General features: G+C 40.5%; 1 protein-coding gene across 9 annotated transcripts in view; it reads right to left on the bottom strand.

The window, feature by feature from the left end:
• Window positions 1-22,814, bottom strand: part of ARID1B (AT-rich interaction domain 1B) — a 337,378-nt gene that overhangs the window by 211,133 nt on the left and 103,431 nt on the right. For all 9 annotated transcript variants that reach the window (XM_064447082.1, XM_064447088.1, XM_064447085.1 and 6 more), the window contains exon 4: window positions 21,674-21,784. In XM_064447082.1, coding sequence (XP_064303152.1) covers window positions 21,674-21,784 — 111 coding nt within the window. The remainder of the gene's footprint in view (window positions 1-21,673; window positions 21,785-22,814) is intronic.

The raw sequence follows: 22,814 nt of genomic DNA, 5'->3' as shown, positions 1-22,814 counted from the left end.
TTACAGGAAGACACACACAATTACATATAATTGTAAATACACATTCTGCTGGATCCCTGCATCCAGTGATGAAATGGGGCTACACTTTGTTCCAACATTGTTTAAACATCATTATGATCGTATACACCCGTTTTGGAAACAAAAAAAGAGTACAGATTTTTTTAATTTAGGGAATATGACAATTAAGTAAACAAAATAATAAAGTAAATAAAGAAGCAGAAGTTCAACAGATCCAAGCTGTCCACATTAATTTGCTAAAGCAATGAGATGATTTTCTACCTCACATGACAGGATTCAAAGAAAGCTTGAAAAGGAAAGCTTTTCTGGATACTGATCAAACAGCACCATACGTGACAAAAAAAAAATCTGACTGCACACAAATAACAATTTTAGAAACTTTTCTGGGTAAGAGAGAAAACTTAGAGGGGAACATGCGAGACAGGGAAATGGAAAGAATTGGTAGTTTTGTTATTCAATTAGCAAGAGAGTTAAATGTTTTCTATTCCATCCTCGCCTTTAAAAACAAACTTGAGATTTTTAATTAACGTTGGTTTCAGACCTATAGCATCACTCATCTCAGAACAATATTAGTACAAATGAACATTAAGCTGAGTTTTTCCTTTCTCTTTTCTCTCTTTTACTTGAAAACTGTGAGCAAAGTGACTTGTTAGTGAGAATGAAGAGCTTACAGCACAATTTTGAGAGAAGCTGAGAGTTGCGCTGTGCAAATCTCTCCACTGCTTGTCAGTGCAGTTCAATCCACGACCCAAAACTGCTCTGCTAATTTCAACTGTGGACCTTACCTGAGCAGAGTACTAATTTTCTGACTTTTTTTTTTTTTTTTTTTTTTAAACCGGGACAAAAGGATTCCAGGATATAGCAAGAAGCTCACTTCCACTTGAGAACTGATCAGATTATTTGAACTTGGTTTCTTTAAAAGGTAACATTTTCTCATTATAGAAAAGTCTCTGAACATCCCTTTTCAGATCACAACCAAATCATTAGGGCCTGCCACAAAGCCTCTAAAAGTCAATGGAAGTCATTCAAAGACTTCAAAGGAATTTGCATCCAGACCTTATGTAAAACATCCAGATGCAGCAGGGCAGCATCTCACATTGAAGGGGAAGCCTACGCCTGCCAGAGCCAGCGGTGCGGCTCCGCAGGCACCAGGACAGGCGGGAGAGCTTGGTGCCCAGCACCCGACAGCCATGCCATAAGCCCTGTCGGAGGCCTGTCCTTCGGGCTACCCCAGGGACCAAGTACCCGCGAGCAGCTGGAGTGCATTAGGCAGGCTCCTGGGGCACATTTTTCAGCTTCTTTTCATCCAAAAGGAATCCAGCTTGCTCCATGCCTGCTGGGTAATGTGAATCAAAGCATGGTAACGGGGTTCAGTCAGAGAGTCGCTTCAAAAGCCTGCTCCTGATACCCGCTGAAATGTTAATATAGTCTCACACCAGCACCAAACAGCTTGAGCAGCCACTGAAGGACTGAGGCCAAGTTTCTGTAACGTAAGGTCCTAAGAGGAATCAAGCAGATTTCCAGAAAAACTGGGGGACTTCACGGGCTGCAGGACAGCAAGTGCCCTTGGGAGGAGTTGATAGAGCCAGAACTACAGTTCTCGTTCAGCACTGATTGCTCAATATTCATCATCCATACTCAGGACTGATCCTGAGCTTTCATATGTAATAAAGAAAACATGGAGCACTACTGTAAAAAAAAAAACAACAAAAAAACAAATCTAAAACCAAGACTAATGTTAAGCAAGATTACTTTTTCTGAGAAGCCCAATCCAACTTTCAGAAGTTTTCCTGAGTCTGGTAATTGAAATCAATGGCATCACTATGCTTTTTCAGGCTTGCACAGAATTTTCTGTGATTTTTCAGATGGTTAACTAACTAGTCATAGAAGTTCTCAGCACTTCCTATTTAACTTTGAGGTGTCTTAATCAGAAATTCAAATTAGTGCTCATTTCTAATACATACATTTTAAAAAATAATGTAAAAAAAGAGTTCAGAAAGAAAACAAGCAAAATATTCCAGTGCTGTCTTTCTCCAAACTGGCTCCAAAACAGTTTCAGTTTTCCAAAGCTCAGATTTTCAAAATTCCAGCTGAGTTCTCTTCAATGTGTCAACAGGCAAACACCTGAAAATATCAACATGTTTTATACAGACTTAATTTTAGACTGCAAATAAGAGAATCTGAAAAGGTCTTCCCTGCTGTAAGGTATTATACATATTCCACTGATCAGTCCTTCCCCAAGCTCAAACCACGTTTGTAAAATTTACTAAAAGGACATTTGTGATGAACTAGAGTGTATACTGATGTTCAACACTGGTTTAAGTAAATTAACCCTAGAGTAACTGTTAATTATTCTCATAAAATATGTTATTATGTTCTGTACTCTGAGCAATCACATCCTAATTTGGGGATACAGCTCCTTTTCTGAGGTATAAAAGTAAACCTACCATAAAAAAGGACAAATTAGTATTGTCTTTTCATTCGATAAGTGAATGAAATTAAAATACAATTTCATTATGGCAGTGCTACAGGAAACAAACACACAAAAAACCACCAGAGCAAAACCAAACTACACACTTAACCCAGTTCTGAAAGGACACATCAAGCCAAAAATGACAGTGTTATATCACTATTATTAGCCTTAAAAACAAAGCATTTAGAAGTAATTTCAGTTTTTAGTCCGTTACCCTAAATGATGGCATATGTAAAAAGAGCACATACAGAAATGTAGTTTGGAAAAGATTAAGAGAATATTTTAGAAGCAAATCACTCCATAAATAAAGCACAAAGGGAACACAGCATCATTCAGGAATGGACATCTGTCACCCAAGCAGATACCACATCACACATTTGCAGCTTAATTCTGCAAAGTAGAAAAACAAGACTTAAAACACCACATAGAGCCTTACATACATTACATTTATTTTTAAATTTCTAGTTACCATAAATATCCAGACACCATCAAGAAGTATAAACATTACACACAGAGGAAATGGTGAGGAATAAAACGAACAAGGAACAGAAGAGAAAGTCACATGGAACTGGAAAAATCCAGCCCTATCCTGAGTAGTTCCAGCACCGCTTTTCTTCTAGTGGGGGAGGGAATGGAGAGGGAAGAGAAGTCACATTCAATGTCATCTTGACAGCGACCTCTTATTCAAAAACTATTATTTTTCCATCTTGAATAAGAGAGAACCAAGTGCTCTTCATAATCACATAAATGACCTACCACTCTCTAAGTGCTCTCTCTTAGATCAACAAAGAGCTATCGGAAGCAGAAAGTATTGCACACCACTCCCCTGTTGTCTCAATCCAAGTCGTCAGCACAGTTCAACCTTACCGTAAGAGAAACCTTGAAAGGCCAAAAGCTTTAGGAAATACACTTATCAGAGTACCTTTCCTTCCTCCTCGCAGCAATCCTTTCAGAATTTTGCTGTTAAAATGATAAAGACACAGGGGAAAAAAGAAAGTTAAGAGAAAGAGAGGAGAAGCATGACGGGAGTTTAACTTTTATTTTTCTAGGGGAAGGAAATCAATAGCTTTAAACTGGCATTTAACAAGGGTGAGAGAAAAAAATTCAGTTGTCTTTAGGGGTAGACTGTTCCCTAATGCTGCATTTCAGAAGACCCATGCAATTAACTAACTCAACATAAAGGTTCTCACCGCAAGGAACTCCGCAGAGGTAAACTGACAAATTCACCCTCCCCTCTCTCTGGGGTGATCACAAGAGCCTGCCCCCATAAGGGCAAAGGCAAGGCTTAGGATCTTTATCCAAAAAGAAGAGATATTTCAGGATTGGTTGTTTGGGTTTTATTCTTTTTTCAGGGAAGGATGAGGGGAGAAATCCCTTTCATTTACTTGTCTGCAGTTCTTTCCATATAATTAAACAGGGAAAGTATCCTGGGAAAAAACGGAAACTGTATCATGTGAAAGAAAAAAAGGAAGCCCACCACTACCACCTCTTTCACAAATATCTCCCAGACATGCTTTGCTGTTATGTTGAAATCCAACTGCAAATTAAATTAATTCAATAAAAAAAAAAAAAAAAAAGAGGGATCTGATGCACTGAGTGACTCAGCAAGCCAGACCTCAGGCCAACCCACATGGTAGAGGTAAAGGGGTAGCCCACATCCCAAATATTCTGCCCATTTTACAACCTCTACTTTGTTACTGCAACTGTTCTGAAACGCTCCACAATCTCCTGTTCAACAAGTGAAGAACAATATGATGCTCGGGGCGGGGGGGGTGGGGGGGTGGGTGGGAAAGAGGGGCGGGAAAGAAAGAAAAAAAATCCTACTTAACCCCTATGTTTTCCCCTTGGTCCTTCAAAGGCTTAGTCAGCAGTGATGAAAGCTTACCTTTACCAGTCAGGTCAGCCTGAAATACTGACTGTGCAAGAACTTCCATTCATCATCCAAATCACCCAAAAAGGTGCAAAACAAACTATTTCCAGTAGATGTATTTGCTGGAAATTAAAATCCTCTCAAACAGAACGGGTGAACCGCAGCTAAGAAACAGCATTTGCTGAAATGCTCAGCGTTCACAGGGCTGCAATGCACTCCCTGAAATAACTGAGAGCTGGGGAATACACAAGGACCACAACAAGCACTGGGATGGCTCAGAACTCCTTCAGAAACTAAATCCATAAATTCACCTCTATCACCACCATAAAGCAAAGGGATCAAGTGTACATTATCAGTAGGAGGAACCAAAGGCCATAATGCTTTCTTCCGTTTCTACCAGGAGAGAGTATAAGTCACAAAGGAAAAGCAAACACGAGAAAACCCTAGGAGAATCATTGGATCTGACCTTCTCTCCATATTGTCCCTCTGTCATCTTTTCTCTTTTTTTTAAAGCTTCTATAAAATCCTTGCTGTACTGCTGACTGCAGAACACTTACTGAAGAATGCATAATTACATCTCTTTAACCCCTTGCTGTCACTATGTATATACTGTGCTTAGATCTGTTTTTTTTAATGTTCCCCTCCCCCCCCCAAAAAAAAAAAAAAGAATTAAGAGAATGTGCACAGGCTAGCAAGCCCCCCAAATTATAAAAATACTACTAGATGGTACTGTTGCCAAAGATCCCAACACATACAAATCAGACTCTCCACATTTCACTACGATCTGCTCTCAGGTATTCCTCCCCACTATGCTTTGTTTCACATTGCTAAAGTATACACACAGCAGAGTCAGTAAAATGCAAGACCATCACCAACAACGGAGCATTTCAGGCCCAGTAGCTTCTGTTCACGTGCCTTTCCACATGAACCTTGCAGTGTGCAAGTGCAACAAGCCGTTTCACTTCCCACATATCAATCCCTACTCTGGAAGAGCTTAAGAACCCACTCAACGTGTCGGAGACAATAAGAACTTCCTGTGAATTTCACTCTTCATCCAATGGCTAAAGCGATAAGTAATTCTTCAAATAAATAAGTAATTTTGAATTTTTATGGTATTGGTATGCAATCTCAGGATACAGTGCTTGTGTTTTTCAAACTCAAGAACAAGCGTGCTCTGAAACAATGCTTTTTCATGTAAGTATTTTTGTAGACCCTAGCTGCTGCTGGTAACAGGACAAGAATTTTTTCAAAGATAATTAAGTACTAGCTGCGATGTTTCAATGGACAGGAGACCTGAACTAGTATGTATATATGACAACAATGGCAGTCAGCTGAAAACGATGGGAAAACAGATCCTGATCTAAAAGCCTTAAAACAAAACAAACAAAAAAAACTTTCCATAAACCACAAGCTAATGAAGAGTACGGGGTTTTCCTTCATTTTGTCCTTATTTCCAGCTAGTTAGAGGAAGAGCTGGAGGCTAAGGGGTCTGAATATAGATACTACTTATACATGTTACATAGCTTTCTAAAGGAATTTTTCTTCATTTATGTATGGTTTGCAAATGTATTGTTTTCAGCCAGACTTCCACCTGTGCTGAAGAATGTGATTATAGCTCAGCAGAAGGCTGGAAGCGCTACCAAGAAGAGTTGTAGTTGCTGGTCACTACAGGTACAGCATATACAGCTGTATACAGCAGGTTTGCAGACCCTGTCCGAAGAAAAAGGCTCGAAACAGACGTTAATATGGAGGAAGAGGGTGACAACTTGTAGAATGAACTTAAGAATCAATCGGCCTAATCCAAAACTCACTGAAATCAGTGAAAAGACTAATTTCAACGAAGTTTTAACTGGGTCCTCAATGAACAAGGAGATGGGGAAAAGTAGAAGGAAGTTTACACCAATTTGGCTGTTGTTCATCGACTGACTTGAAAATAACCACCTGTACAGAAGAGATGTTACTGGTGTTTAAGTGTAAGTCTGGATTTTGCTTCCATGTGGTATTTCTCTTTTAAAGAGGCTCTCTAATCTTTCCTTCTCATTCCAAATCACTGGTGTCAAAGACTGGTATCAGCTACAAATAACCAATATACTGTTTCACTCCCATGGCAAAAACTAACAGAATATACAGAGCTTTCTCATCTTATGTCTTCTGTATGTTTTTCTGAATCATGCATCATTATTATAATTAAAGCTGAACTGGTTTTAGTTAAATTATTTTATGTAAGTTGACATAGTTTTATTAAGTCAACAGAGATGTGACAGCTTACAGCCATGAAAGGCTTAGCCAAAAGGTTTAAAAAAAAATAAAAATAAAAGAACAGAGAAAGTGAAAATACTAGGAGCTCTGGAAAAACCTGAGGAAGGAATAATTTTAAGTTGTTCTGAATTCTGCAAATACAACACTAAGAAGAACATTGAGTACCTAAATAATTAAAGTTTATCTTCTTTATTGAAACAGTCCATGTTTGAGAATTTGTGCGAGTTTTAATGTTTAATTAAGGGATTTAAACATCGTTTTAAGTGAAAACTCTGTGCAACCTTAACTATGGACCCACTAGGTCACCTCTATAATATATTCATGTTGGGAGATCTAGGACCTGGCTTTTACATAAGTCAGTTACTACAAACACACAGTTCAAATATCAGTCACAAGCACGTGAAAAATCAATTTACAAGGAGATGAAAAAATAAATGTTCTAGAAGATAGGATACGCTAATGAAAATTAGTGTAGTGTGTTTGCTTTTTGCCCACGTCCAGGTTTTGGTTTCACATGCAGCAACTGCTGAAACATGTTTATTTAGTGATTAAAAAATGAAAAAAGATTAAGAAGCAACTTTAAAAAGCCCTGTGCAGATAAAGATACGCCTGTTTTATAAGCAATTAGTAATTTCTTGTTAATAGAATGTAAACTGTTTTGTCTAATATTCCCAGAATTTGCAGATTTAAGGGGAATGCAACTCCTAAGGATGAAATTCATACCCACAAAACCAGGAGTTGAGAGTAAACCTCTAGTCCAGCCTATTTAATATATGCAGTTGTATAATACTGTATCCACACTTGGAGCAGATTTGCCAGAACTGCCTTAAAAAAAAAACAAACAAACAACAACAACAACAAAAAACCACCCACAAACAAACAAAACACAAACCACACACACAGAATTTTAAAAACTGTATATATAGAAGGAAAAAAAAAAAAACTTAAAAAACCCTGTATGTTATTGCCACATTCACCAACACTATAGCACACTGACTCCAGGCTGGGCCACAACACAACTTGCAGCCGCTGTTGGCCAAGAGTAGAGATGGACTTTGAGCTGGTCTCGGGTGGTCAGGGAGTTGAGATGACTATCCATCTTTCATCCACCCCAGGGCCGCCCTGAAGTAGGAAATGTATTTCACTCAAGTTTTAGAAGCAGTTCTATTTACCGAAGGTGCTTGTGGAGTCACATGGGTGAACAGTTGCATGCAGGAACAAACATGGAGCTTTGAGACACTGAGGGCTGAAGGTGGACCTGTGGGGGGAGAGCAGGAGGCCCACACATGCAACTTCCCTGCTCAGAGACCTGAGCACAGTATACAGCCCAGCAGGATAGGTAAAATACATCTCAAAGTCTCAGTCTGCTGTCCAGAAGATGAAAGTCCATCCCACAAGAGGTACCATTTACACCAACATTGCTATATGACATCACTTCAAAAAAAGGACAAAAATTTAATAACATTTGCGTCTTCCTGAGATGTCCTTGGAAGCGTTTAGAACAGGATCTGTGATAGATACAGATGGCAAAGCAAGCTGCCAATAAGCACCCCATAACAACAAATTAATAGTTTAAAAAAAAAAGGGGGCGGGGGAGAGAAGTTTGGGGCGAATTATGAATTCCAGGTCTGCTTGTTAGCCTCTGAGTTTTTAATCAGAGAGACCATTTGTGTCGGCAGGGACAACTGAATCCCTGTATCCACAGCACTTGACTGCACTTGGATATATGCCTCCTACTAGAGACTAAAATGAAAGCTATATTTTAAAGCACTGGAAAAGTGAAACAAAGCCTGCAGCTTATGTTTATAACAATACTTCTACTTGTCTAGATGTATTTCACTGGCTCTGTGTTGAAGAGGAAGGCGGTGGGGGTAAATGCTCTGTCCCTGGGATCATTCCGGATTTTTTGGTCCCCGGTCCTCTAACCATGAAGTATGTCTCTTTTGAAGGCTACCAACAAAACACTATAGGTACAGATAGTGGGGTGACAACACTAAGGGCAGAAGAGAAGACGGGCACACAAATTAAAACACAAGACCAAAATACTTTGACTTGAACCCTTCACAATGCTATCAACACTCATGTGTGCTGACTTCAGCATCTGCTTCAATTAAATGACAAGAACAGACCCATCTGCACCCCCCTGTAGAAGGTTTCAAAAACACAGAACACTTCAAAAATTGTAAAGGGGGGAAAAAAGACATAACCTTTTTGTGTTTTCAAACATGTTAAACGGCAGCAGCCAGAACTGCTCAAGCCTTCCCTCCAAGTTTTTCAAGGCACGATTAAGGACAGAAAGGGTTAAGTCCTGAAAAATAAAAGAGCAACAGAGCAAATCTGACTACATGTTTGAAAGAGCCTATAAAATGTTACAAGCAAAACAGGAAAGCTTGTGTTAATAATGCATAAACCAAAGGAGGAGGGAAAAAAAAAAGCTACCCATTTAATGGAGTACTGCTTTTATCCTTGCAGTTAAAACGAAATAAACCATGACTATTAATCTGGTAAGGCCATGTAAAAAAGCAATTTTTAAACATTTTCTAAGAGGGGACAGTTCAGTAACCGCTCTGGAGAGCGAGGCCTTGTGCAGGGCCGCGCTCGGCGCTAAATACCAGCCTCCGCTCGGCGGAGGCCATTACCCGCCCCGTCGCCATGGCGACGCTAACAGTGCGCCCGACTTCAAAGACAAAGATGTAATTTCAGACTTCCAGCAGCCAGAGGGAGCGGTGAGAGCTTTCTGCCCGGGCGGTGTCAGCTCACGATCAATTATAAAAAGCCCAGGACGGTTTCGAGGCGGCCCGAACCGCCGCCCGCCCAGCCCCGGGAGCCCCCCCGCCCCGGGCTGAGGGAAGGCGCAGGGCGCGGGGCCCTGCCCGTCCTCGCTTCGAGCCCGGCGACAGCGGGCACGGCGCCCGGCGCCCTTCCCCTCCGCCGGCTCCGCGGGGCAGGGCGGGCGCTCCAGGGGCCTCCCCAAAGCATCTCGCGGAGCTCCCACCGCCGCCTTTGCCGGGCGCCACTCCGGGCCGGGAGCGGGTGGCTGCGGAGGCCGAGCCCCTTCGCCCGGCCAGGAGGAGGGAAGACCTGAGATCGCTGAATCAACACGCTTTTAATTTTGTGGTGTCATCCCAACAACAACAGAGTCGTCTTTGCTTTTTCGTCCTCCGTGAAAAGAGCGGGGATACTTGCAACGTAAGTGCAGTGGAGAAAACCCTCACAGGGAGGGGAAAGCTCACTCTCAAGTTTTGCCAGCATGTGGATAGTGGCTGTAAAGGGTAATAGTAGTGCAGAAAAAACAGACCTTAACTTAGCCTATACACTGGTGTCTCATCAATATGCTCTTATTAAGCGTGACAAAAATATCCACTTAGAAATCAATCTATAGAGCGGGCCTTGCAGTCCAGTGTGGTGCGCTGCCCAGGAAGCCACGCTTCTGAGCTCAGATGTGTTGTTTTTTAAAGCCGCTTCACCGAGTCTTCAGAAGGGAGTGCCGTTCTTCTTCTCTGAGGTGCCATGTTTCCCGCAGCATCACAGCCATGTGCCAAAACCAAGATAAAACGAATATACTCTCTTTCAGTTGACTAAAGTTGGGTTACTCCCTGTGAACCCCTCAGAGAAGAGACAGCAGAGCTACAGAGAAGACAGATCCTTGAACAACCCAACGCCTTGAAGTTGTTTTTTTTAAAATGTTTATAATACAGAGATACATAAAATCTAAATGGCATTACATTCGTAACTTGGTTATTACCTAGTCTGAAGGGAAACTAACCCTATTCTGCAGAAACTGAGACACTTTGCTTCCCTCTTGCCAGATGATGAAGCTTTTGTATCCTTAGCAGAAAGGCACCTTCCCACCTGAGAGAGCCCAGGCACGTTCAGCAACTAAAGCCCCAAATACAGCAATACAAAGCACCCTAGTCAGCCAGCAAACACGAACACACCACCCATGCACATGCTTCAGCGTCAGATTACATGCCGGCCCTTTAGCTGGCTGGGTGCGGGTGCTGCTGGGTGAGCAGCAGCACACACCACCACACCATGCCCCGAACCACGTTCTCCTGGTCCACAGTGGAACGTGGGCCAGTGCTTGCTGTGAGCTTTTGTCACTCACCCTGGTAAGACTGGGAGGTACATACTGCTCACAAGCATGAGTGCTGGATCCTGTGCATGACCCTTAACCAGTAACCCCAGACTGAACTTGGAGAAGCATTATGTGCCCAATCTGCACTTGTTTACTCATGAATGTATGAGTTCTGTGGTCGAAGAAATTCAGCTGTTGACAAAACTGAGTCCATGTCATCTAAACTATGCATACAGGAATCAGGAGCCTGTGGAAATATACATAGAAGGGTAAATGGAATGTCTTAAATTGCTGGAAAAGTAATAATTTTAAAAGTTAAAGACTGAAGAAGGTTGGGGGTTTTGTTTTTTTCTTTTAAATAAAATTTTTTTTAAAACCCTTTGCGTGGCTGATCACGTTTTGTTTCCAAGTTATATTTTTAATATACATGGGTGGTGGGGGGAAAAAAAGGTGTCAGTCTATAGGCCCTTTAATTACTCTTCAAATCTGTAGTTTCACTGCACACTGTAAGTGACAAAAGATAGCTCTCAGCCTGCGTGGCTAGCTGACATAGCCCTCTGATCACGTCTCCATGGAAATGCAGGTCAAGTGATCAAAATTATTATACAGGAAGGGAAAGTTTGTTTTTCTGGCAAAAATAAGGTAAAGGATTTACAGGATTGACTTCAATCTGACCTGTACTACTGTGAATACAGGCATTAAGAAGCAGGCACTAGAAATCACCGGTTCTAACTAGCAAAAATTAAAGAGCTAAGATGTTTGGAAGTACATGTGAGTATGTGCATGGGTGCATTTCTCAGCATTTCATACGATCTGATATCTGACCTCTGTTTCTTTGCAGAGGAGAAAGACAACTCTGTAGGTAGCCCGAATGGCCCCTCTCATGCCGAGCTGTGGTCTGAGCACTGGAATAACCCTGTGGCCAGAAGCAGCCAAAGACTTCCAGAGCCAAAAAAATTCCTGTACTTCATCCTACCTCAGAATAGGAACAAAAAGGCTGTTGCTGTGATTTCAAACGGGGCAAAATGGCTAACAAGCCATGCAGGAAGAATCAGCAGTCATTTAAAAGCACCACTGGTGTGTATATATGGTCTTCCTAAGTCATCTTTAAAGGCACAAGCAAAACAAAGGAAAAGAATGAAGATGGAGAGAAATCGAACTGTGAGGGAATCCAAATGAAGCCACAACTATGAGGTGTTACTTATTAAAACCAAACACAGATTCTAAAATTTTACAGCCTTGTTTCAATAAATCCTGAAGAAAGCTGCACTTAACAACTTTACGTTTTTCCTACTTTCATGTAGGCATCTAACAATACAATAAACAGGATGGAAGAAATTAGGTTATTATGAAGTTTTCATTAAGCCCTATTATTGAAATCTTGACATGGTCTGTATATTAAGTAAGGGAAGGAGATACTCTGGAGGTTTTCTTCCATCACCACTGCAGTATCATATGAAAGACTAGTAAGGCTTTCAGTTCACTAGAAAAGTCTAGAAACAAAAGATAACAGTTTGCATTAAGTTACATCCTGTACCATCATAAATTAGTTCACTAGGGTCAATGCCTGTACTTAATCCATTTCCATTACCTATGGAATCTTGCTAAGTTATTTTGATTTTAACAAGTGAGCCTATAAATCTCAGATCACTTCCAGTTCCTTTATTTCCATACTTTTCAAAAATAAGCAGTGGCCATTGTATAGTTTGCAGTTTAGGAAACAAAAATAATAATGTTTTAGATCTCTTTCATTACCTTTTGCACAAAATGCATTGCTAAAATTCATCCTCTGTGATACTATAAATGCACACGTGAGTGTCCACCTCACGCTTTGGCATGAAATAAGCTTTGTTCCCATAACTAGGTCCACTACTGTGTATTCAGCAAACCTGACTAAAGCTTACTGATGCATAATGTATTACTACATACAAATATATAAATATAAACTCTCATGTATGCTTATCGCTATACTACTTCCCAAAATGATAACTTCAATAGTACGGTGGAAGATAAATTAAGTGAACTTCCATCTTGAAGGGGGGAAAAAAAACCCCAAACCCAACACCACACATTCAGTTATAAATTAACGCCACTTAACTATGATGTGAAATAAATGATCCAGAATGGCATATTTTCCTATACTAATGCAATTATTCAAATGTGCCTCAAAATTCAGGTCCTAATTCTAATTTAACACAGTAAGTCTCATGTCACAGGCTGAGATAATTAAAAGGGTCATCTGCAATTGTTTGCATGGAAGGAAAAAGATGAAAAGCCTAAACACTGGGAACTGAAAGTAGCCTTTTGCTGATGTTATCAGCTTTTCTATCTTGGTTTCAAAGCACTATGATGCTTCACCCCCCAAAATTACATTGACATTCCAAACAGGACCCTCTTTATGAAGTCCTGTAGGAGCATAATTGTGTTTGGAATTGTGTGGAAAAAGGCACAGAATCATCTGCATGACATCAAGGAAAACTGATGCAGTGAGTTTAAGTGTAGTGCCTTCCAAAGACAAATGCAGAACCCCCCCCATCATTTAGAGTGTGTGCATATGTGTGTGTATTCTTTTTAAAGGTAAATTGATAATGGAAGCCCATTTACACGTAACACACCTCAGAAGCACTTCTCATATACAGCACAGATCCTATAAAAAGCCACCATGAATTGCTGTCTTCAAGCAAAGGCTTTGTAGTGAATCTAAGATGTATGGCTCCAGCAAAGGAAAGAATGTTTCAGAGGCTTAAGCATTACAAGACATCGGGTTTCAAGAAAACACATTTGAGAGAAATTTAAAAACCTGTTTCAAACTTCAAAAAACTAAAGCACAACACGTGACACTATCAGGATTCCAATGTAGTACTACAAAACAAATAATACACGACAAATGCTTTCCATTTGCACAATGATGGTGCCTAAAATCCCCAGCAGTTATGGATACACCATAAACAATCAGACAAAGCACTGTGAAACCTGGCCTAATCTTAGCACTATTGACCGTGACTACACAAACATCTGCTTGCACAGAAACAGCAAGCTGACCAGCAGCACTCAGAAGCGAGCTTCACATCAAAGACTGCTAACGGGTTGGTTTTGTTGTTTGGTTTTTTTAACATTAAAGTTGCAGCAATAGCACCAGAAGCCAACACATCCCCAGCCAACAGGAATGGGTGGTAGAAATAAAAAAACAAAGGCATCTACTACCAGGCTTCAGATGTTGCTGGTCAGAATGAGTTTTGACTGTGTTTAGCCAAGGTTATGAAGCCAAGGTCACATTTCACAGTGGTTGGTGAGCACAGGTAAAGGAGTCATTCTGGAAGAAAAATTCCTATCTTACAGGAATACTTGTGGTAAAAATAAGAGAAAGAAAAAACATTTACAGTGTCTCAGGTACTTCCTGAAATGGTATTCAAGTGAGTAATACTCTTTTGTCTTACTTTCTGCGTCGTAATCCCAATGTTCACACAGGCATGAAGAAAGACACGCACCAGTGAATATATTAAGCTCTGGAATTTATAGTATGCTATCAACTCAAAATTTACAAATAACCAAGCCGATAAGACGTGCACGCTTTTATACACACTGTATGTACATACACACATTGTGTAAAACGTTCAAGAAATAAATTCCCCAAATCCAAAAAAATGTACCATTTTAGAGTTAGATTCCCAAATGCAGAACCTAAAGGCATTGACTTGGAAATTTAGGACGACTACTGCAGTTACTGCCCCTGCAGCAGGTACATCTGAGCCACCCATGCAGAGGCACCTGCACTACTAGGGTTTACAGCCTTGCATATTAAAGTAGCCTTGGGGGCTTTCAGCTTGCCTCTCATTTCAAGTGCAAGCTTTAGTGGTTCTTGCCACCAAAAGCTTGCGGTAGCCAGTTCAGTCACCTCTGTTATAGGGGCAGCAGCCTCTGGGGGAGGGAACAACTAGGGGCGGGCAGCTTCAACCATCCAAATTAAATCTAGTTTCCTGAGTCAACACCCATACTGTCCTGGTATTTGGAGGTATAAAGTACGTTGATGCAGCTCCTCATGGCTTCAAAAAACATTGCAGGGAAAAAGCTACTAATACTTGAATATTCCACTTAGGACAACATTGGCCTATTTAAATACAAGTTTTTGCAGCCTTAACCACTACTGGGATCTACAATCCCTTAGCAGGTTTCCCACGTAAGTTTCATGTAGAGGTGAGTCTAAATATTTCTTTTTGCGTTTGCAGATTTTCTTAGATCCTAAAGTAGTAATTTTGTTATTACAGGGATACTGTAAATACTGTAAAGGTAAAGTATTTTGAAAACAGAAAAAGTGATGGAATAGCCAAGTATCTTTTTTACAGTACTTAGTGAAATTAGTTTTTATACTTCAGTAACAACATAGCACTGGCTTTTAAACAAATGTGATCAACCTATCAAGCAAAACCAAGTAATCCTGTAAAGCACAAAACACAACTGAATAACAACAGGACCTTCTCTTCACATTACAAATTTTCATTCTAATAGCAAGAATACTCAATTCAAGAATCAATAATTTTGGTGTCAGTGTTTCAGTTTAACCCTACATGGACAACATATGCCCAGGGCTGCTCTGCACTACTTTAATTGTACCTTTCCCCAAAAACAGGACCTAAACTGAATACACAAGTTGACCCTCGGACGATGAATCAGTTTGATCACCTACATGAAATCCTGGCTCCACTGAAGTCAAATGTAAAATATGCGCGAACAGCCAGTGGGCTAAGATTTTCAATGACACACAAAGTGTAAATTCATTCTCTCTCCGATAACATCACCAGCTTCAGCGGCACTGCAGTGGCTCGCACTGGATTTGACCCACTATTCTGACTGACACCCGGACACAAACAGGCCAGAACAGAATCTGTATGTGCAGCAGAACCAACAACAGACCATTTTTTGCACCTCAGAAACACACTGAAATACATATACTTGGTACCTCTATACATATGTGTTGAATGAGACTTGTTCTAGCTACAGGTTTAGTACATGGAACGGTGAGAAGAAGAAAAAAAGCTAGCAACTACACTTGATTCAGAATTAAAATTACTTGGAAAAACCAGAAACTTTTTGAGAAACCTTAGTCACTTCTTTGCAACTTGAAGCTTTTTTCCTTTTATTCCAGGCTTAAACAAAGTTCAGTGGGGCATCAAACTGCCTCAGTTTTAAATTACAGTCTGTACTTTAAAATAGAATGCATGCACCACATGTTCCTGAAGCTAGAGGGTGGGAGTGTTATTCACTGAAAATTGAAGGCTTGTTGAGTCAATAATCTTCTTTCACAGAGTAACAATTTTCAGCTAAAATTTCTTGACCCAAACAAAGGAAAACAAGATCATTCAGTTATTTTACAACATTGCAGAAAAAAGAAAATAAAGTGGGAAAGAGCACACCAGTCTTATCCTACTTGATGTAAAAACAATGGAAAATTTAATTCACAAGTATTACATACTCACATTTCCTTCTTGTTCATGGTTTAACATACTCCAAACAGTTATTTTCAGATGGAGACATGAATAGAAGCAAACAATTGCTGTCATGTACTACACATGCATCTATCAACTGGCATCTGCATTTGCCTCCCAAGAATTACCAAGAATCCACTTAGAGGGCTTCCCCCCCTCCTTCTTTCTTGAATCAAAAGCAATAATCTGGATTTTTAAAATATCACTTAAATTTAGATCAAGCTTTCTAATTTGCTTACCTGCAAAGAATCCAACACAGATTACAAAAAAAAAGAGGGTTTCTGCCCCACCTCTCCTTTAGTACTGATTTGTCCTTACCAGAGAGGCTACAGCAGTAATTAATATTTACATTATGGTAGTGCCCACAACCCTGATCATGATCAGGTTTTACTGGATTAAGCGCTCTACAAATGTCACCAGAGTCGCTCATCCCAGTAGTCTAGCCTCTGAAAAAAGAAGAGGTATCTCCCCTACTAACCCTCAACCACTGTTTCTCAAAGCATGCTGGAAACTGTTTTCCTGGTCTATTAAGTCTTCAGCCATTAAAGGCATTTGTTCAGGGAGTGAGCTGTTGCTCGAGATGAGTTTCCAAGCTACTTCATATTCTGGAAGTGAGACAGGGAATATGGATTCCCAAACCATCCCATGTATTTTCCTCACAGCCTGCACCTATCAAGATACCTCTGAAATGATGTTATTCCATGAGCCAAGTATAGCTAGTCTTGCATTTAGTTCACTGCTAGTTCTTAACAGAGGTCCTCTGAAATCTAATTTAGTACCCTCTTTCTACAATGAAAAAGGTGTGTCGACCAGAGGAACGACTGTCCAGCACTCAAAACATCCTTTAGAGGCTCATTAAAATGAGGTAAAACAGAACTGTGAAGCAGTTAATAAGATCAGGAAGGGACTGCTGATGTACTGTTTTCCACAGTACCAAGCGTAATGAAACAAGGCAACTGGCATCTTAAAAAGTTCATGTGTCCAAGCAACAGTATGTATTATTTGAGACCTACCTGACACTGAAGCTCATACAGCTAGACATTGTAGGACCGCAAACTTCTCTGGTCATGGCATTGTACTAGATACGAGCGGCATTCTACCTTCATTGCTGGCTACTATTTTTTTGCCTAGAAATTATTCTACCACCTTGAAAAGACCCAGTGAATAAGTGACATCACAGAATTAATCCATGAACTCAGAATTCTAAGTGACCTAGTGAAGCACCGATTCCCTCAACTCCAGATACAACCTTGCCCCTTCAACACTGCATGACACCCAGCAAACACAAGATGAACCTAAGCTACACTACAAAACTACAGCCGTGATATCCCGACAGCGTACACCAATGCAGCTGAGGGCCACCACAAGCCCACCTTCACTGCAGCCTCCAGCTGTGCATGCTCATGCCTCCAGGCTTGCGCTCACTGACTATGTTAAAAAACTCAGGGATCTAGACTTGCAGAAAACTTACCTTACAAAAAGAAATGAACTGTCTTCTGCCTGTATGGGGCTCTGTGACTGCTGCAGGGCCCGACTGTGAACGCTGGGATCTCCTGTGCCACTATGTCTCAGCTGACAGCATCACAGTCTTAAACCCTTCCAGCAAGATCATACAGTGTTTTAGGAGGTGGCTAAAATCAAAGCTGCTGCAGTCCCCACTGTCCCCTTTCCCATCACAGCTATTGATTCCCATCTCCTCTTCTGAGGTACAACTGATGTCCATGTAATTACACAGCGATTCAGTCAAAAACTAATCCAGAAATAAAGAGTGATTATTTCTCAGCTGGTTCAGTTCCCCAAGTCAAATCCACTGGCCAGTCACAGGAGCGACAGTGGAAGAGATGGGACGTCACAGCCAGCACGCCGTGGGGCACGGCAGGGCTGCAGCCGCCCTAGCTTACAACAGCTCAAGCAGCCACAGAGCTTTACCTGTACGTTGCAATGAGACACAATTAGGAGAAACCTGTGTTTCAAAAGCATGGCAACTTGGGTAGGCCGTCTGACCTCACACCTCAAACAAGCACACCTGACACTGGGCAAAAAAAAGGACCTTATTAAAACAAAACAAAGTAATAGCAAAACCACCAGTTCCTATCTGAAATGACTTTCATACTCATGCCAATAAAAGAAAACAAATTCATGTATGTTTTCTGCTCTTCATTCTATCAGCACAACCCAAGGTGAGCATTTACAAAATTTCTCATTAAAGACAAAATAAAGGATTAGTCTTCAGACACACACAGCCTACTGTTGACACAAGCTCCTTTACTGCAACAACAAATTTGCAGATACATCACTTAGAAGGTTTTTCCTGTAAGTCTGCTCTAGCTTTCTCACAATAGCAGAAATGTGTATTTTGCTATTATCCCGTAAGTCTCAATAAATACATTCTGTAGCAGCTGTTCTCCAGCCACTTCCATTCAGGCTTCTCTTCCCTTTATTCCTCCACTCTAATAGGGAACAGTTTCTGTTTATGACTTCCTTCCTTCACAGAGTCCCCAACTCCCATGTTTTCTCAAAAGCTTGAGATTTCCTTCTAATTGTGACCCCAACAAAAGTGCTCAGAGCACTACTCTGTGCAACTTTTCATTTGGGCTCTCTGTGACTCCACATGGTCAGAGACCCACAGGTCAAACCCTCCAGATATCAGAGCAGTTAGGAGAAGGAAAGCAAGCATTGTATAGAATCTGTCAGGCCATTAGAAGTAGCTAATAAAGCCATATTTTGTTTGTAACCATTTGTTACCAACCCACATTACAAATTTGTCCGCTTTGAACTTTATGGGAACATTCATGCCAGGACTTTTATATACAACGTGTGAAGTAAACGGAACAACTATTGAGCTGTTTAGCTGTCCTTACTGTGACACAAACCTGTTGAAAAAACTCCTCCCCAAAGGATGACACAAGCCAGCATTCAGTGCTGCAGAAAGTGGCCAGTTCCTCTTCAAATCCATCAAAGGGAAACTCTTTTTTCAAAACCACATCAGAGAACACCATTCACCATTTAGTATTACATCTCTTTTGTTGTTTTTAGACACTTGTATAAGCTTGCTATGTAGCTGCTGTGATTTTCCACAATGCCCTTAAGATACAAAAAGATAACGGGCAAATTGTATAAATACCAGGATACCATGAAACAAAACATAACCAAATTTTATTAAAAGCATAACACTACCGCTGTCATTTCAAGATTCACTGTACAAAGACGACTGATTACCCTCAAGAACAGCACTATCTTAGAAACAAGCTTAAGAAGCCATATTTAGCATCCCAAAATGACACTATAACTAGGAATACTAAACAAGGGATAGTGACCACGGGTTTTCATAAGCAGCCCAAAACTGAATACAGAACACTTGCCTCAGGAAAAAAAGAAAAAACACACCCGCAAACCCCAAAACCCCGCAAAAAGAAAAACAAACCCACCAAACACCACCCCCCCCACAAAACCCCAAAACCAAAAACCCACCACCACCACACAACACCAAAAACATGTTTATATGGTCAAGCCATCCATACCCCAAACAGAGTTATAGTAAAGCATTTATCATGTTCACCATACTTGGAATGTATGAATTGTTCCTAATTTCTATGATATTTTCCTTGGAAGTAAGAGTTCCTTGGGAGTTTGCTTATACTACCAAAAAAAGCATTGTCACCACATACGAAGGATTGCAGTTGCTTTTAATTTTGACAAACAAAACAAAACCACCAACCAACCCACAAAAAAATCCCCAGACCAAAACCAAAATAAAATACAAAATGATAATACCTCCCCATTCCCTGCCATATCCAAAGAGCAGGGTTTTTGAGTATTTGAAGTGCTCTCTGGTTATGTATCAAAGCTTTTCAATAATGAAGTGTCCCAATAACAGCATTTAGGACCAACTTAGAGTTTAACCTATGTGGCCAAAATGGTTAACATTCACTGTTAATACTACCAGCTTACTCATACCTAGAATAATAATGAGCTACTAAATATACCAAACACTCAGGGACACAGATAATACCCAATACTCTGCTTAGATATCATCATGATGGAGGTAGGACAGAGCATGGATTAAAAGTAGGACAATTTTTAAAGTAAAACCACAGGCAAATTAGTAGAACATTAGATGATTAATAACTGTACTTCTTTCTACCCTAATAAACACTGTTCATGAAAAACTGGGAGGTAAAAAGTCCCTTTTAATATCACTGCTTTTAAACTAGGTAGTTGTTGTCAACACAGTTCAACGTCTGCAGTAGCTACTATTTTTAAGGGTAATCAACAGCATTCATTTTTGAGACCTGTTCAGGGAAACAAGTCTTTTTAAAAAAGGTCTCCTGAAAAACTGGCAAATTAATACTAGTTCAAAGCAAACTGATATATCTTCTTATACCAGTTTCCATAGCTTCTCCTGGGACAGGCATGTCTCAAACATCATGTAAAGAATTTGTGGCATATATACTTCCCTAGGTGCCAAAGATACAACTTTAAAATGCCACGAACATGTTTATTGACCTATTTTTAGGGGTTGACAATAGTGCCATGTGCCAGAGGTAAAATATACAGTGAACTACCAGACTTCACGCATACATTTGGTGTTTTGACAGTGTAAACTTTTCAGAGGGATCCCTCTGCTAACTGGAAATGACTACATACCCAGTGAACTGCAGGAAATACCCTATATATTTACAGTACATTAGTACAAGCCAGAGGTCACAGTTTATTAACAGTTTTCATCATTTATAACATATTCTAGCTGGTTTAAACTCATGCTGTTTTACTACCAACAAACAACAAAATCCCCAAACCAAGAGGGACACAGAGACAAGGCTAAGGAGTACTTTGTCCATTACAGTGAAATAAGACCTTCAAAAATGCAGTAGCTGCAGTCTTTGCAAAGTATAGTAATTTGCGCACTTTCTCCCACAGCAGAATACACAGAGCTCAGAAAACTAAGAAACATTAATCCAAAATAACCTCCTAACCAAGACATCAGCATAGTACAAGTATCACTATCATTCCCATTTTTACACTTCTGTAGTAACAGATAGCAGCAGAATTAACATGTCAAACTCATTACTGATACTTGGGGTTTGGAGCAAATAACTCCTGGCAGCAGTATTCTAAACTATTGAATGTACTGAAATCCTGCGAAAAAGGGAAAAAGCCTCTTCCTCACCAGATCGTTTTGTGCAAGTATGGAATTCCTAAAACTGAAGCAAACAAACCAAAAAAAAAAAAAATCAATCCATTTCCTCTATACAAATACACATGCGCGCAAACACAAAACATGGATGTGCATCAATAGTGGTATTTTGAACCAGAACAAGCCTAAGCTAAGTCCGCTCACATACAAGCTGTCTGTTCTCGCCATATATTTAAAAGCAGTTTGTGATCAACCTCATTTAATACTTCTTTCAATATTTCTCATCCTAGGTGCAATGAAATCCTCTGTGAAGGGCTTTCATTTTAAAATACTGAAACAAACATTAGTTTCTTACTGGTAAGCTCGATGGTCTTTCTTGCTGGATTAGATTCAAGTCTTCGTGGTTAGGCTTTCCTGGGGCCATCGGGGGTTGAGATCTGGTTCCGTAGCCTTCCTGAGACATGTCCTGCAACAACAATTATAACAGAATTACTAACCTGACTTAGAAATTACAATTAAATCCACATCACAGAAGGGTGAAAAAACAACAGCTGAGTGCTGATGGGGTTTTTTTTATTAGAATTTTTTACTAGTTATGTGGGCTTGATACTTCCATCAAGAAGGTATAGGTAACGCTACTGACCTGCGCTGTTCATAAAGAAACCCAAGGAGCAGAGCAACATGCTGACAAGCAGCAGGGAATCCTACTACTGGAACATGGGAGAACACACAAAAACAAACCTTCTAAATAAAGGACCCTCTTTTACTGTGAAAGAGCTGCAAGCACAAAGCAGCCAACACATTGACCTACTCTGAGATGTATTTTCAAGTCTTTTGATGAAATCCTGAGCCAAGGTGGAACACTGACATGAAAGTAAGATTGTAATCACGCTGTCTAATCACACTGCCGTAACAACCCTGGATTTATCATCACTACTGCTGACACAACGTTCGAACACTGGCTATCAGGTCATAGCACACAACACAGTTGCTGCATCTGCTGGAGGCATGTTGCGTCCGATGGGTTAGCAGGCGAGTGTATTGGATCAAGAGTAGCTCCAAAGACTGTACCAGCAAGCTGGGGATTTTCCTCCTTATGCAAGTCTTAGGAAACGGCCTAACACAACACCCACCGCACAGGGGTGGGGGGAGCAACGAAACAACCTCCCCCCTCCCACAATACAGCTTACTTCACGTGTTAGATACTTGCCCATTGCAAACCTTAGATTCAGGCTTCATTTTAGCTACTATAGCAGCTTCTATACGAACTTCCCCAAGGAAAACAACAGAAAGCGCAAGACCTACTACAGCATGTGTAACTGGCAGGGAAAGCCGGAGAACCAGTTCCTGACTGCTAGAAAAAGGTATCGCACCTTAAAGGTTTTTCTTTGTTGTTTTTAAACGGCTTAATTCTCCTCTCCCCCTCCCGAGTTTACTACCATTCCAGTTTGCTTCAGCCACCCTCTCAGCTTCAGTTTTGACACGTACCTGAAAGC

Source organism: Phalacrocorax carbo, chromosome 3, assembly GCF_963921805.1.
Source record: "Phalacrocorax carbo chromosome 3, bPhaCar2.1, whole genome shotgun sequence".
Taxonomy (NCBI): Eukaryota; Metazoa; Chordata; class Aves; order Suliformes; family Phalacrocoracidae; genus Phalacrocorax; species Phalacrocorax carbo.
The sequence above is the reverse complement of the archived record's forward strand: the minus strand, read 5'-3'. Positions and strand labels throughout refer to the sequence as shown.